General features: G+C 31.9%; 1 protein-coding gene across 3 annotated transcripts; it reads right to left on the bottom strand.

Moving 5' to 3' along the window:
• Nucleotides 1–681: 681 nt before the first annotated feature.
• Nucleotides 682–17,752, bottom strand: LOC138322593 (uncharacterized). Of its 3 annotated transcripts, XM_069266574.1 has the most exons (14): nt 17,672–17,751; nt 17,396–17,497; nt 16,579–16,710; nt 15,487–15,520; nt 14,331–14,456; nt 13,871–13,946; nt 11,366–11,478; nt 10,447–10,500; nt 10,162–10,221; nt 8,641–8,677; nt 7,999–8,117; nt 6,379–6,438; nt 5,406–5,567; nt 682–1,187 (listed from the first exon to the last, which is right to left on the bottom strand). In XM_069266574.1, the coding sequence occupies exons 3-14, from the start codon at nt 16,639–16,641 to the stop codon at nt 1,108–1,110; spliced, it is 984 nt and encodes a 327-aa protein (XP_069122675.1). In that variant the 5' UTR covers nt 16,642–16,710; nt 17,396–17,497; nt 17,672–17,751; the 3' UTR covers nt 682–1,107. The 3 variants fall into 3 exon arrangements, with proteins under 3 accessions (XP_069122675.1, XP_069122667.1, XP_069122680.1); XM_069266566.1 differs by lacking the exon at nt 17,396–17,497 and having other exon boundaries at nt 17,672–17,752; XM_069266579.1 differs by lacking the exons at nt 16,579–16,710; nt 17,396–17,497 and having other exon boundaries at nt 17,672–17,740.
• Nucleotides 17,753–18,029: the final 277 nt, after the last annotated feature.

Below are 18,029 nucleotides of genomic sequence, written 5' to 3'. Positions count from 1 at the left end.
TGCCTTACAACACCCCGCCTCTAAACCTCTTAGTCTTGCCATCAACCCCTCAAAAGAAGCGATATGTAAAACGCGCATCTCTCTGTATACGGCTTTATCATTTCTAAATAATAGTCATGTTCATAAATCCTTTTAGTCTATAAAGGCTTTACAATTGACCAATCCTGACCTCTCACCTCGCATCATACCTAATATGACACGAGACAATGACCACAATGTGACACTTAATTAACAGCTTTTTAACGACTGATTTCCAGTGTATCTGTTAACTATACATATTTATGGTATACATCTACAGACACGGTAACAACAATGTCAGCCATGCTGCATAAACATACATACAACACAAGTAATATCTTGATAAAACCAAAATGGTGGAACATTAAAAACATGTCAAAACATCAACATACATAAACATACATAAAACATTATATAATTTATAGTTACAATATATATTGCAAAAATTACCATAGAAAAGGGTGGATATCAGAAATGCATCATAATGCATGATAGAAGAATGAAAATTGTGAAAATGGATGAAATGGTGGGAAATCAAAATTCCGAGCACCAATCTTCCGAAGCAAAATTATTTCTTTGTTTGGTCGTGTATTAAGCAACTCCCTACAAACATGAGCTAGAGGCGTAAATCTATATTAGACGTTAAATGAAAGAACTCGAAAAGTACACACTCACTTTATTTCCCTGTGCTGATCTCGTACAAATGTAAACAACACCAAAGCAACGTTCAAATTAATGGAATCATCGCTCCGACATGGCAACAGTAATAAAGTGTCCAGACACAAAGAAAGTACTTGTTGTCCATCTTCTACTTAGTCAATATTACATGAGGTCATTTTACAGTAGAAGCCACTCGGATCGAGAAACCATTTAAGATGGCCATATCATTCGTTCTGTGACCCGAGTCAGCATGCGGAGAACATCTTTAGTTCTTAATACTGTGGTATCCGAGTACACAGAACTGTCTTTTTCTGATGCAAACCTTATTCAGACTAGACCGAGCTAGTGGAAAGGTATCCTATATATCATTGGTACAGTTTTGTAGTCTGTGATTTCATCAGGATATGTAATGTTAATCCATGACAAATATCAATGATTGTCTCTCACATAGTCATCAATCTGAATTACCTCTCTATCGCCTGACCCTCCCATAGTCTCCAAGGTCGAATCTGGAAATAAAATGCAATATCAAAGTATATCATTAATATATATATTTCATCGCAGCTCTACCAATGAAGCCGCTACTATGAATTCGACATTATATTTTACTCAGAAGTAATGAAGGTATTTTATCAAATAGAATCGATGTGGCCGAGTGATTAATATGTCCCGACATAAAACCATACACCCTCCACCTCTTGACCATGAAAACCTATGTGAGACATTTGCCAGATACTGGCCGCTTGTCAGTTGTTTTTCCGGGTTACTCTCTCCACCTCATAAATCTGATATATCCATAAACTACCTATTAATGTTTTAATATTTATCAGCATTTTAAATTCATTATTTTAAATTATTTTTGTAGTGAATAAATTATTGGTATCAGTCATATCAAAGATACTGACCATCTCACCATAAACATGTTACCCTATATTACACACGCACCAACCAAGGGCAAACTAATTATTTACTATCGTTTACAGCAGATGAAGGCAGTGGCCGTTATCTTGGCGTCACATAACTCTGTTCAACATCAACAATATGTTCTAACGTTACTGTACCCCATTTGGTACAAATTTGACATATTTTTTGCGATATTTTCAATATGCATTCCTTGGGATTCAATGTTTGTCAGTTTCTGACAAGGACTGCCTTTGGGGTGTACGTCCACAATAAAAAAAATATCGTCGTAACTGCAAGCTAAAAATAGACCGGTTTTATTCCTCACTACGTCACTTCCGGTTTTGATACAGCGAGCGGACCCCTTTTGGTACACGGGACTATTTCTTTGAGATTCTCGATTGGTGTGCTGAAATTTTAATTTATGCACTTTGATCGAAAGGTATGGTATTCATTCATCATTCTGTGTGACTGTCTTTGATATTTACCAACGATTATTTAAAAAGTACCGCCATTCAAAACACTACCTAATCTGACGAGTCATTTCCCGTATTTTTCAGTGAAATTGAAAGACGGTTTGGTGTTACAATTAAAATATGGGGAATATCCACTACACTTCTTCATATAAACTGATTTAAAATAGAACAGACCTCTTTTAGAGTATTCTGCAATCTATATTCCCGGTAAATACCAATTTTCCAAACTTTTTGAAATATGTTATCAAAACGAAACAAGCACCTGCTCATTTGCATATAAAATTTGATATAACATGCCTAAACAGTCCATATTATAACTAGGTCTATAGTATAGATCTATCCATTCTCCAAATGAAGCATTAGACATAACGCAAATAGAACATAATTATAAGATATGTTATCTTGTTTTATAAGATCATTTTATTAATTGTACCATGTAGTGTACATTACATGTTGTGAAAAAGAGCTTGTTTAGAACTGTCTGTATCTAAAATGTATATAACCTTATAACGTGCATGTATTTAATTTGATACAGAGCTAATGCATAATAGTACATACATTCTGTACATGCTGAAAATCTTGTTATGCAACGGTATTTTGAGGTTGAGGTCTTGTTTATAATGTTATTTTATGAAAAATTAAACAAAAAATGATAGATACATGTAGGTATATTGGGTTATTAAAAATGTTGTTATGTATTATTTGTGTATGATATTTAAAGATATTTTTATAAATTACATTACAAAATAAATTTATATACTCTTCTGTTTTAATTTTTTTACAACTCTGTAAATTTTGTTATAATCTTCCATTTTTGATTTTAAAAGGTTTGCATTACAAAACATTTCATATTTAAATTTTCCCATATCAATTTAATAAGAGGATTCAAATACATGTGATTCATGTATAATTATTTTATAGCATATACAGTGTATAGATATTGTTACGGTAAAACAAATACCATTTTATTCAATTACTGGGTATATAAATCACCAATGACTAGATATCTTTCCTTCTGTCAACTTATTACATGTAATTGTTTAGCTACATGTAAATCATTTTTACCTGGGAGTTTATCTGTAAAATGGTAAAATTGGGAATGATATATCCTGTCCATTATTACTGAAAGACCACAAATAAGAGCCTTAGAGGTTAAGAGAAGTCCTCATAATGGTCATGTCAATGCACTAATATTATATTTTTACCTGTACATAGTGCACTTTGCTCCCTATAGAACAAAGATACCCTATAATCCAGCCATGATAGGATATTGTTAAGATCAATAGATCTGTACCTGGTATAATTTTTCATGTCTAATTTTCAATTTTGTTTATGTTGCAGGCATGGAAAACTCCAGAATATAGGAGGAATTTCTTGAGGCTACACATACATTTTCTTATATAAAAACCAGACAGTATTAAATGCATAGAAACCATAATATCTCTTTCTTTTATTTTCTGAGTTCATCACCTGTTACAAAATTTCATTTGTTCATTTCAAAATTGCAGCATTCACAATTTAGCACAATAATTTTGGAACATGTTGTCATATACAAACATATATGAAGACATGAAAATGGTTTTATTGTAAAATTAAGTATAATTTTTAAGAAAAAAAGATCTAGTTTATAACTGGAATTGCCCTTATACTTGTTAAATTTCAGTACTCATAAATTTATCAATTTGTACCTTCTTTAAAATCATAATACTGGGAATTACAAGATAGAGTTTGCATGGTAATAGTATAGGTACAGTCAATATATACCTGGTACATGTACATTTATACTTGTAGGTACTAGGTAATACATGCAGGTACACTGTATAATTGCATATTAAGTTGATTAGTGGATAAAAAATGGATGCAATAGGGCCTAAGGAGGTAGTACAGGTTCATTTAATCACAACAATACTGAACACACAATTTTAAAGATTCTTACAATTTCTTCTTACAGATGAAAATAAATGTATCCACATTTGTTCAATTCAGGATCACATGGAATATGAATTATCTATACATGTATGTGTATAAATGGCCTCACATTGACAAATTGATATTAGTTTTGATGCTATGCACTGACCATATTTTGGTAGGTATATCAATATTGATTCCTAAACACAGTTTTCAGAAATGCAGAATTTGTCATACCTGTTTAAGAATTACATATATATATATATATATATTTTAAAAACATTGCAACTTTAAATCAATAATACAACAACCCTTTTAATGTAAATAGAAAAGATGGAGAGAGAGAATAAATAAAATATTTGTGAGCAATGTCTTCTATATAATGAAAGACCTAGGATGTATATGTAAGTTCATTGTTATATTTTTTCCATGACTGCATGTGACATTAAATCCCCATGGTGATTCTCAACACTGATACAGTTTATTGATGTTTTTGTGTAATGAACTCTATTAACTATGAAATAGTATTTGCTTGCAAATCTGGATCAAGTCATTTTATAATTTTGAGGAACCTTTTAAAAAAAAACTTACTGAGCTACTGCTTACATGTAAGTTACATGTACAGTGTATCTGTACTGAGTACATTTAATTTGTATGTAATTTCTTGGGGAAATGTCATTGGTCTGGAGTTTGATTATCTCATTTGATTAAGACAAAGGTACATTCATATGGTGTACATGTAGGTTATCTTACAATCTTAGTGATTAATAAACAAAAAAGTAATAATTGATACCAACACATAATATATATCTTTGCTATAAATCCGGACCATTAAACCCCAAACCGAGCACCTGGCCTGGCAGATCGTTTTAGTCAGCAACGTTGAGGCAAGCGCATTGGTAGTAAAAACGAAATTGGCGAAGCGGGATGTTTGAAATGCGGTGTTATACTCAGAAAAGTGGCGTATCTGCGCTTATAAAAGAGGTATCGTTATGAAAATGATATATGAAGAATTTTAGTGATATAGAGATTCATTTAATGCGTTTACTTTAGATGAAAGCGGATAACAATGTAGCATAAAATAGCCGTCGAATGGCTCTACGGCACCCACTGCTAACATTTACGGCCCTTTCGCCCATTTCGATGTAGGTGTATACGAATATAATCTAGACGATCGAAGTCAAATTTGAGCTTAAATTGTCATTTTATACTTGTATTTTCATATCACAATAGTATAAATAACAAAACACAGTAACTAGGATTTTAGAGGGGAAAACCCGAATTTTGTACCAAAAGGGGTCGTGTACCAAATGGGGTATGTTCTAACAATACTTTGGTATGTTTTCACTCGCTCTCTTTTTACACATACATCGGTATCTTCATTTTGATTATTTAAATATTTATTGAATGAGTTTAGATATCACTTGAGCTTCAAATACTTACATTTAAAGTCAAACGTTAGTGGGGGTGCCTCAGAGAGATGCAGTGTCGATCCTTCTAATTCTTTAAGATGTGTCATGGATCGTGATGAGGAGAGACTGGCGTCAGGTCGTGAGTATGGCGGTGGGCCATCCCGATAGGATGGAGGACCTGGTGGAGGCATGTCTGTCACAAAAATAAGCACACAGTATCAGATACAGACGTGTTGGTTCGCCTGTCATAAATGTAGTAAATGGACTAAATTTGAAAATGGTGAATAACTTACTAAATTTACCTTTGTACAACTCGTGACATCTAACCAATTGACTGATAATTTTTGCGTTACATAATATCATATTTTATAAGTAATGCCAATAATATGCGATTTATTACATATCATTTTCTTGTCATATGCCATGACTTTTATGACAGTCGAGCTCTACATTTTGCATTAAGGTTAAAATAATATAATTTAGAGGAGGAAAGGTACATTAACGCAAAGGTTTAGCAGACTACAGAAAAGGAAAACACATAGCATCACATAATGTGAATAGGATATGTCTAGGAAACCGTACCCGAAAAGGCAAAGTAAAATCGACGGGTTTGGGTTATTGGCGAAGAGAAGGTAAACGTCGCTCATTTAGGTGAAAGAGGACGTAAGAAGGAAATAAATACATGACAGACAGCGAATGGCATTGCTCTTAAGGAATGTGAAAGCGAACTTCACCTTTTATAATAAATGTGAACCACATGAGCAATAGTAATCATCACCAACCAATGTGTGTCACTCTCTCGAAGGCGAAAACAAAAGAAAATCCCTCTTTGTTTTGTTTTGAAAGAGTTACTTATTTGTACTAACGGCATCGTTACATGAAGGAACATAGTTCTCTAGAATATTATGTTATCATATTCACGATAAGAAATTATTGTTAGTGAATTAAAATAGATGTTTTATTACACTTATTTTGCCATCAATTTGTTAATTATCATAACTCACCAATACTGCATGAAGACATGCGATCGCTGGCTATCAATTCACTCTCTTCAGTCGTTTTATCTAGAAGTTACAACTCTAATGTTAAGTTGGCAATAATATCAACTGTATATATAGGATCAATAATGAAAGATGAATATTATATAAATGATAAATGTAAAAGATTAATTCGGTATTTGAATCTAAATTTTGTATAACGTTAAAAAATCTGAATGAATTACAATGAATTTACTTCGGTGTTTATTTGATCAATAAACATTATATAGTTTTGCCTACCATCGTTGTGTGTCGTGTCACTATTGCCAGTTATCAATGAATAGACTTTCAAATTGTAGTCAGAATCATAAATTTGGCCAAGCGTCCTTTTCTCACTTGTACCTCACAAATATTTTATCCCGGTCAAAATGATATAAAATTGAATCATGATTAAATAAAGTCGGAAAGATACTTAAGATATTTAGATTTTGACAAAACATTGCATGTAACAAAGAATGCACATTGTTCTTGATTCGGTTTCATTTCAATATAAAATCAACATACAGGAAAGTTGGATCAGATAGTAGTTAAGTAAGAAAGTCAAGAGGTCACATCATAATGGTGCTAACAACACAACTATTTACATATCCGTCACGGCATTCCGTCTTTGCATATTACAGAGTAAGCTCCCTTGCGGGTTGGTATCGATTGTTACGTCATTATTTTGTGAGCGCAATTCACGCTGTTTTCTCCGAAAAGTATGACGTTACGCTCGCAAACACATGACGTCACAATCAATACCTACCCGCAAGGACAGATAAATCTGTAATATGCAAATATGGAATACTTTTCTGGATCTGCATTGACCTCATCAGCTACTACAAAACAACGGGACGACTTTAAGTAACCTTTGCATAATAGTGAACAGAGAAGTATTGCTTTCTTATATTGCACTTAGGTCCTCATATCCATTGGCTTATAATTCATATTCTATTGTATAAGTGACGTAAACGAGATATCATTCTCCTTTGAAGTAACGTAACGATTTCTGACTCACTCCAGGAAATTGAAATTTTATCAAAGGATTAGACTGAAGATTAACTTGAATATATTTCTATTAAATGTTATTCAGATTGTAGCAACAATATAACAACACTATATACAAGTACTCTTATTCTAACTGTTGTATTCTTATCATAAATCATTTCCGCTTTGTCATATGAAAATATATTAGGATTAAGTTGAGGAGAATTAAAATTTCCTAAAGAAAATATTTTGATTTTGCTCACTTGTTAGACAGATTATTACACCTCATAAACAACTGGTATGCTTCTTAAATATCCATTGATAATGTTCTATATTATAAGAATCTTTGAAAAGACGTGTCTCCATAAAATAATTGATATAGAGAGGTTCCCCAACAGGTGACTGTTATATGTCATGTTTATCTAAACTCCCGTTAGTTAATATTCAATATTAGCGAATGTCTTTAACAATCTGGATATTAACTAACGAGAGGCGCCGTAGGTGTTCCACACTGAGGTTATAAACGACAACCAACTGCTAGGGAATCTATCACATGTGTTTCCATTGTGAAAAACAAATAACATTGGCGAGAGGCATTTGAGACGTAATATGTATAGTTACCACTGTACTGTGCATTGTTCCTTTTCTGTCTTCTATATTGTGTTCGTTCATTGATTTTCTGTCGTCCACACATTTTACACGATAGATAAAAGGTAAAACATAACGCCATAATCCCACAGCTGAATTAAAGGAAATATTAGATAAGCTCTGATTTTCTATTCTCATTGGCTAATACATAGGCACAATACATAGCCTCACTTCCAATGAGGTTTGATATTTAAGATATTATCTTGGTGTATATTTCAGTAGAATTCCGTCCATATTTTGGAAATAGCGCTAAACTTTTACGAACATCTATATATTTTATAAATTCAAGTAAGTAATACAGGGTTCTATCAAACAAATGTTTGTTTTATACTACTTTTTTCTAGGAATAATTGTCAACTTTTCGAGGTGATCAAGACATCAGAATAACCAAAATAAAAAATAAAAATGTATATACATGCCAGTCTTCGGTGATCACATTCAATATATAGCGACCGACCGAAGGGATCTTTGTCCGCAGTTTATGTAGGCGCCCTTATGTACATGTTTACATCGTGCAAATGTTTCGTGATCGTCTTTTCCATGTATTTGTTTATATTTATGTCTTCGAACCTCTGCTAATATTATTTACATATATATAGTATTGTATTTACTTACATGTATAAGATAAAGTCTGTTGGCAGCTTGTTTTCTTCTTTAAAAAAAGAAAAGAAAACAAATAATCAGAATCGTATAATTTATAGAAACAAATACCAAATTTATCAATTCAAACGGCCTTTAGGAGCCGGGAAAAGTCTCACTTGTATTAGATATGTATTAGTCCGATAACACAAAACATGAATGGTAAAGAGACGATTAAAGTCAATGAGCTGAAATAAGGATCCTCAATCCTATGTCAAGTTGGCATGTTGACATATTGATACTTTTATATTCAATGGTTGACATTCGTCCTCAAAATAATATTTCATGTTAATTTCACTGGAATGATATGTCGCTTAAACATTTGGTGGTTTGGTTTGATTAGTTTAACGTCCTATTAACAGCCAAGGTCATGTAAGGACGTGCCAGGTTTGTTGGTGGAGGAAAGTCGGAGTACCCGGAGAAAAACCACCGACCAGAGGGCAGTACCTGGCAACTGCCCCACATGGGATTCGAACTCGCTACCCAGAGGTGGAGGGCATGTGGTAATATGTCGGTACATCTTAACCACTCGGCCACCGCGGCCCCCATTTGATATTTGAACATGGACATGTAACTTGATGATTTAGCTCCCAAAATGCATATGTCGGCATATAAGAGAGCCGAAATCTAGAGATCATTTTTTCCTGGTTTTGCATAAAGAGACTTCAATCACCACCATGTTCAGTACCTTCGTGTTTTGTCGGAATTCCGAATCCTATCACGTGACTGACGTCGACACAACCTGCACGTGGTGAGCCAGGTAACTAGCGTAAGCGCACATGTAATTGTTAACGTTTTCCTTCTGGCTTATATGAGCAAATTATGCTGGCATATGTCAACAGAGTGAGTATTTTTAACATCTAATTCACACATTACCGTAAAATATTGTGTGTATCAGATAATGTAATGCGCGAGCATTATTTTCTGTTAAGATCCAGTCTGTTGAGGTCATCCACATGTTTTGTTTATGAAAAATTGTTGACATTTTCTCTTGGTTTCACAACTCTCGTGTTACTTCGAGATCGTCGCGGCCATGTTCGGAATAGTCCGGAATGATTCGGCATCTTTCGAGCCTATTTTTCACGTGTACACGTGTCAAAAATTTTTTTCTTTTATAATTAAAAATACTTCCAATGCTGCAACTTTATAAAAGGTGGTAAAAGTTTAAACCTCAGACAGACAGAGAAAGATATGTATAACACTTAAACAGTTTTCACTGTGACAAAAAGAGCGAAGTTATAGACCATACAACTTTAATTTCTGGTATAAATGCTGAACTATTGAAACATTAGCATTCAAGCAATCGTTATTGCGTTAGTAGTATTAATAGTAAGCTAATAACTTTTTCGACTCTGCAAAATTTGTTATACATTCCCATTCAAAACATGTAAATAAAAGCCAATTCGGAAGTTAGAGGATAAGTCGGGTACCTTTTACTCATGAAAGATATCTAGGTTATGTAGAATGTTTGAAGTTAAAAATATTTAGCGCAATTACCTGATTGAGACTGTGTTGGCTGTAGGCTTGTTGGTAACGTCGTTGTAGATTTGTCGTCCGCTGTAACACAATAGACATTTAGATACCCAGCTACTGTATACACTAGACATATTTACACCGATGTAATTCAGATCTATAATGGCCACCAAGAGTATCGCCATCACAGGTTAATATCTAACATGAACACACAATAGGTATTTTTTTATATACATTTTTAAGAATTTGAGAACTTTCAGTGGGAAATGGAATGAAGAACATGTTAGCCATGCATTTATCTCCACCTACTGTTGAAGTGCGTTGTGGATGATGGTGGACCTGATGACTCTCTTGTTGTAACATCTGTATGAAGATAAAAAAATAATTGTCTAGAATCCAGATGAACACAGTACTAATTTGAGTTTTGTGTGAGGCATAAACCCAGACATAAGTCCCTTTCCATTGCTAGTTTTATAAATACCTGAACATGGTTCAATAATCTAAAGTGAACAAACAACTGAAATAGACAGAGATGTTTACAATGGTTGTCTAAGCTCCAACAAACTTCACATCGATGGATGCTTAGGTGTCTTTCGGTATACCACACAATTCCTTATCATGTCATACTGATGGTATTTTTTCTCTATCGAAAACAGCCGCAGACGAATTTATATTTTTCAGTTACAAAAGTTATTTTACATCTCTTCCATGATTGAAAAGTTTGAGATGAGAGATAGCAATATTCTATAAATAATTAATTACGTCCCGAAAAACAAATTCATGGCACTACGTCCTATACGGAATGAAGTACTGAATGCGCATGTACCAAAGGTAAAATAACTTATTTTATTTACATTTTATGATACTTAGACACGTATATCCACGATTAAACATCAGTTATTGTTCAAATGATTGATATCGTTTATGCTCTGTGGACGGTTTAGCATCTTTAATTGGATATACTTATTTTCATTACTTTAACTTATAACCATATCGCATCCACAAGAAACTTTGATGAAAGTATGTATCTGACAGGGTTCATTGGTATAAGAACTAGCACGTTTAATTCAGTTTCAGTGAAAATTACTACGTTGTAATCTTTAATTCGTTGTGAGCGTGCTGGTCATTATCGTGTTCTAATGTTTAATACATCATGTATAACAGATACAAATAGTGTGAAATAATATAATATATGACATTCTCTATACATATTATAGATAATACCAACCTGTATCTGGTTTTGTCCACGCGTTCGGCTCTGTTCTGATATTAACTACAGACGCACAAACAGTGTCAGCTTCCGTGTTTCCTGGGGATACTACGTATTCTTGTTGCTTACATCTGTAAATATCCACGTTTCAATAGTTAAATGACATGTTTAATTAATATTTTACATGTCAGTATCATGACCTATATGTCAATTGATGTTTCACATATCAGCATCCATGACCTTTGTTATTTGATGTTTCACAAGTCAGTATTATGACCGATATGTTTATTGATATTTCACATGTCAGTATCATGACCTATACATGTTAATTGATATTTCACATGTCAGTATCAAGACATATTTTAATTGATGTTTCACATGTCAGTATCATGACATGACATATGTTGATTGATGTTTCACTTTTTAGTAACATGGCCTATATGTTAATGATGTTTCACTTGTCAGTATCATGACCTATGTTAATAATGTTTCACATATCAGTATCATGACCTATTAATGTTATATGATGTTTTAAATGTCAGTAACATGATCTATTTATGTTAATTGATGTTTCACATGTCAGTATCATAACATATGTTGATTGATGTTTCACTTGTCAGTAACATGGTCTATGTTAATTGATGTCTCACATGTCAGTAACATGACCTATATGTTAATTGATGTTTCACATGTCGGAATCATGGCCTATATGTTAATGATGTTTTACATGTCAGTATCATGACCTATATATGTTAATTGATGTTTCACATGTCAGTATAAGTTAATTGATGTTTCACATGTCATGATCATGACCTATATATATTAATTGATGTCTCATATGTCAGTATCAAGACGTAAGTTAATTGATGTTTCACATGTCATGATCATGACCTATATATGTTAATTGATGTCTCACATGTCAGTAACATGACCTATATGTTAGTTCATTTTTTCATATAACAGTATCATGAAATATGTTAATAGACGTTTCATGTCCCAGTATCATGACCTATATGTTAATTGATGTTCCACATGTCAGTATCGAGACATAAGTTAATTGATGTTTCACATGTCAGGATCATGACCTATATATGTTAATTGATGTTTCACATGTCAGTAACATGAACTATATGTTAGTTCATTTTTCACATATCAGTATCATGACCTACATGTAAACAGACATTTCACGTGTCAGTATCAAAACATATATGTTAATTTATATTTCACATCTCACTATTACATGATATATATGTTAATTAATATTTCACATCTCAGTATTACATGATATATATGTTAATTAATATTTCACATCTCAGTATTACATGATATATATGTTAATTAATATTTCACATCTCAGTATTACATGATATATATGTTAATTTATATTTCACATCTCAGTATTACATGATATATATGTTAATTAATATTTCACATCTCAGTATTACATGATATATATGTTAATTAATATTTCACATCTCAGTATTACATGATATATATGTTAATTAATATTTCACATCTCAGTATTACATGATATATATGTTTATTAATATTTCACATCTCAGTATTACATGATATATATGTTAATTAATATTTCACATCTCAGTATTACATGATATATATGTTAATTAATATTTCACATCTCAGTATTACATGATATATATGTTAATTAATATTTCACATCTCAGTATTATGTTAACAAGTGTTATGACCCGTTGATGGTATTACATGTTCCGCTCGATAACACTATAACACACAATGTAAACTAGATCCAATAGACAATGAAACTATTCCAACCTCCCAAAACGTTATCAGACATTTATCTTGTCTGAATAGAAGGGGAGACCGTCATTTAACGGCCATGGATGATATGATAATATTTCAATATAACAAAAGTCTCTAAAATTTAACTGTTTGGGGTATGACGTTAGATAAAGAACTATGACCCCCAAATATGTCAAATTTTCAAAACATTTATCAAGTATTTTAATTGTTGGATTTGACATATTTAGTAGATCCCTTACTTATTTGTAATGAGAGTTTTCTAATTTTGAAGCTTCAGTTTCCATGATAACTACTCGAAAAATCCATAAATTATGAAAATCTGGAAATTTTGACAATTTCGGCTAAGTTTTGGTTTTAGAAACCACAATGCACATCCTTGAACAAACATTTTATTTTTCCTAACGATGTATTGGAAGTGTATACATATTCTTATTAAATATTCAGTTTGTTCAAGGATTCGCTTTATAGTTTCCTAGACAAAAACTTGGCAAATAATGACCAAAATTGTGAATTTTTTTCCTATATTTTACCATTAATGAATATTATAGATGGTTACTATGGCAATAACAGTTGAAAACAATCATTATAATTGAATCAGGGATGTACTAAATACTTAAAATACAACAAATTAATCACTTAATAACACTTTTGAAAATAACATGGATTTGGAGGCCAAAAAGGGCCCAAACTATACAGATTCCTTTTAAAATAAGTATGTACTTTCCTAATTATGATACTTACTTTGTTAACTGCTTGCATGACAAACAATCTGATTTGTTAGAGAAGAACCCCGTTTTACAAGGGAGGCACATGTCAACTGTAATACAATCATAAAATAATACAAAAAATTAAATATTGATCTATAAAAATGTGAAAGTTATTACAATACTTCAATATTCCAATCCAGTACCAACTGTTAATTTGTATCCGAGATCACGATTAAGTGTTTCTCTCATTGTTATTTTGTTAACATTTAGTCTAACATTCCTATTATGTCATTTATATACAATTATGTTGCGATATCATATTGACATCTAAGTTATAGCAAGATAGCAAGAGAAATCAGCAACCATGGCCATCGCATTGAGCAAACCTTCACAGGTGTTCTGTTTATCGACCACCTATGTTCACGTCACCAACAGGAGCCAGTCATGTAAGGATATAAAAATAATTAAACGATACCATATAAATATATACGTACTAGTGTGATCCGGTTCATATCCGACAGGACAGCGCTTCATCTTGGCACAGTTGCCATAAATCACCGGCCGATAGCATCCGTCCGTTTCATCACACTGGCATTTGTTACCAACCAGGATCTGTGGAGCTGATATAAAACTTCATTTTCTCTATTATTAAAGTGCCGTAATTTTTATACTTATGAATAAGAGCTCAAAATAATGAAAATAACGTCTACTGTACAATACAATAAATGTACACATTAAACAAAGAAGTAATACAACATAACATAATTGAATATGCATGGCTTGAATTCTGTGATGTAATAATGTTAATAAAGCGTCATTTATGTTTATAAGTGCCTTTGAAATATTTTGACATCTTAATCATCAATGTCAATATGGATTTTATTTGATCACTGAAGGGGAAAAAAACAAGCTAAAAATTTTGCCCGGTTATGGCAGATATAAATGTTAGTGCAAAATGCATTAAATACCATTTTATTTCCTAGGCACTCTGCAACTGGATACAGAAAGTTGGAAGGCATACATGAAAGTTTTATCCTATTATCAATCGCTAAAAATAGCTCGGCTAATAAATGTTTAATATTGAGTCTCTACTCAATAACAATAAACAGAGGAACATCGTGCGTGAATAAACTCCCTCCAACAATCTCAATTCAAATTCAATTGCATTACAGTTATTGTTTATATTTCCCTAAGTACTAGTTCATTGATACGTAGATTTTCCCCTAAATGACCCTGCAATGACTGTCGATGGACAAAATAAACAAACAAACATAGAATTTTGCATCCTTCGCCACGTGATATGATCATTATTAAACGAATTTAATTATTGGGTATGCCGTAGGTGTTAGAAAGGATTTTCCTTTTTATAACGGTACATCTTTCTTAACAGAAATCACACAATTATTGGAATTCAAAATAGCCCATGTAAGATCATATAGAAACTGTTATACAGCCGTTCTACATACACTGTACTTGTATATTGGATGTTTATTAGTTGTTAAGATTTGTCCCAAATAATTCATTCGTGGTTTGACAGTAAGAAACACAGATTGTACATATGTATGTTACTCTCTGTTTAATGTATAATGCAGTCAATATTAGTCAAAGGGAGACCACTCGTATTAGTTGGCCACCATACTGTGTACTTACCATCACACTCCAAACCAGACGCAACAACGCTAAACTACAATTGAAATTGAGTATGTTGATACATCGATTAGATATAGAAGATTTTTCCAACAAAAGTTTCATACTATTAATAAATATTTTGTGCTATTACCACATACTAACACAAAGAGGAAATCTACAGTTCAATATATATTAAGATTAATAGGTATTACTTTACTAAGAAACAAATGTATAGATATGTACATGTACTTTCATTAAAGAGCAAGCGTTGTGGTGATATATATTAAACATAGTTTTATTAAAAAACGAAGTATAATATAGTTAAGCCAGGAGAATATAACTGTAAAACTAAATCATATCTACATATATACGTACTATATACCTACTTTAGGAACTACACTTCTGTACATTGATAGAATTATATGATTCGTTTATATACATTAAATGTGTTATATTATACAGTAAAGATGCTCCACCGCCGACAGAGCATATAACCGATATTCGTCAATTTAACAATAACTGGTGTTTAATCGTGTATAAATATGTCTAATTAACACAAAAAATAATATGAAATAATTCATTTTGCTTTTGGTGCATGCGCAACCAATACTTCATTCCATATAGAACATAGTGCAGCAGAATTTTTTTTGGGATGCAAATAATTATTTTCAATAATTTTGTCTTGAAGTAAAATCAGAAGCACAAACTTTTCAATAGCAGTAATGGTGTAAAGTAAGTAACTTTAGTAACTGAAGAAAAATACTAATTTGTCTGCTCCTGTTTTTGATAGCGAAAAAATGCCACTTGTCAGCGGTCGAGCATCTTTAATGTGCATTGATGGTATATATAATACATTTATGTACACAAATGGTATATATAAAATATATTTCATTTATGTAAAATAAAATGGTATGGCATATATACTACATTTATGTACATTGGTGTATGTTCATTGATGGCATATATATAACACATTTATGTTCATTCATGGTATATTGAATAATCATACGCACATAAATTGTATATGTATTACATTTATCAACATGAATGATACGAGTATACATTTACATACATTAATCAATATCAAATCTATTTGTATAACACGTTACTTACAGATATGAATATTTTTATGGTAGTGATGAATAGATACCACGATTGCATGTTTATTGTGTTCATTCTTTGTATCACAGACGAGAGCTTTGATGAGCTAGGAATCACATGTACCACTACATGGAGACACGCAAGCTTAAACCGAACAGAAACATAGAAAAGTATTAAAAAATAAACTGTTTAATGGCATAAAGTATACTGTATGTAAAACTAACAGAATAATAGAAAAGTATTCCATATTAAACTGTTGTAAAAATCGTTTACTTATTCGTTAAATAATGAAATATAAATATGTTTGTTTTTATAGATATAGCACTCTTTCTAAAGATGAAATATCTACAAACTACACTGGTATCTTATCGAAACATATTATAATGCTTAAACAATTCAAAAATGCTGTCTTAGATATAAGCTCTTAATTGTGTTTCTCTATAAATTATTTTCACTTTAAAAACGTGTAGTGTCTTCGTATGAAGTCCAAACAAAACAAACAATGCAGTCTGACAATTGTCATCCAATAATTTCTGAAAGCGATTGAAACCTTATTCTTTATATACAGATATGTATTTAATTTCAATATGGAGATTAAAAGTTTCGTTTAAGTAATCCCTTTTCTTAAAAAGCTGATATTGTGGTCTGATTTTGTACCTATTCAAAAAATGCCAGCAATATCAAAAGTCCCATATAATAGGCATATTGTATAATAATAGTGCTTATTTATAACTATTTATAGATCGTATTATTTCCTTGTGCTAAAAATAGACAGTGATGGATATATATATAGTATAGAAAGCCATAGACATTATATTAATATACTTACTTTTGATAAGATTATGTTGTATTTTCAGTGTAACATTGTGTGATACTGTATTTATTTGTCTTCAGTACTTCTGTTGCGATATTCCCACTTCATTCTGATGTACTGCGAGTATGAATGACCGAACGACAGTATGTAGGTCAACATAAACGTAACACATGCGTTGTAAAATGCACCTTACCATGAATATCAGGTACCATAACTACGTTGTGCATATCAATTAACAAAAATAAACTGGTTAGATACGTTTTCCATCTAAATATTATAAGTCGTACTTACAGAAACACGGGAGACAGTCCGATCGACGGTAAAGAGTGTTCACCGGAAGAACAAAGACAACATGGTTCCCCTGATTCCACTGATGAATCTTAAAATAAACATGATTCAATATCCGCTATAGGATAACTAAATATATCTGATGTGTTTCGTACATATTAATTTAATGAAAAAAATAGAAAGAAAATGTGACAAATGTACACTTAAAGAAACGACTCAAGTTCGAAAGTTCCATTTTTTCAATGAAATGATTATAAATATCATAATAAAATTAGGGTGCTGTTTTTGTTTTAGAGCTTTAAATTTGCTCGCTATGGGAGAAGCTAAAATCACATTTAATGCACTACGTACAAAAGTAAAT

The sequence above is a fragment of the Argopecten irradians genome, chromosome 1, assembly GCF_041381155.1.
Source record: "Argopecten irradians isolate NY chromosome 1, Ai_NY, whole genome shotgun sequence".
NCBI classification, from domain to species: Eukaryota; Metazoa; Mollusca; class Bivalvia; order Pectinida; family Pectinidae; genus Argopecten; species Argopecten irradians.
The sequence above is the reverse complement of the archived record's forward strand: the minus strand, read 5'-3'. Positions and strand labels throughout refer to the sequence as shown.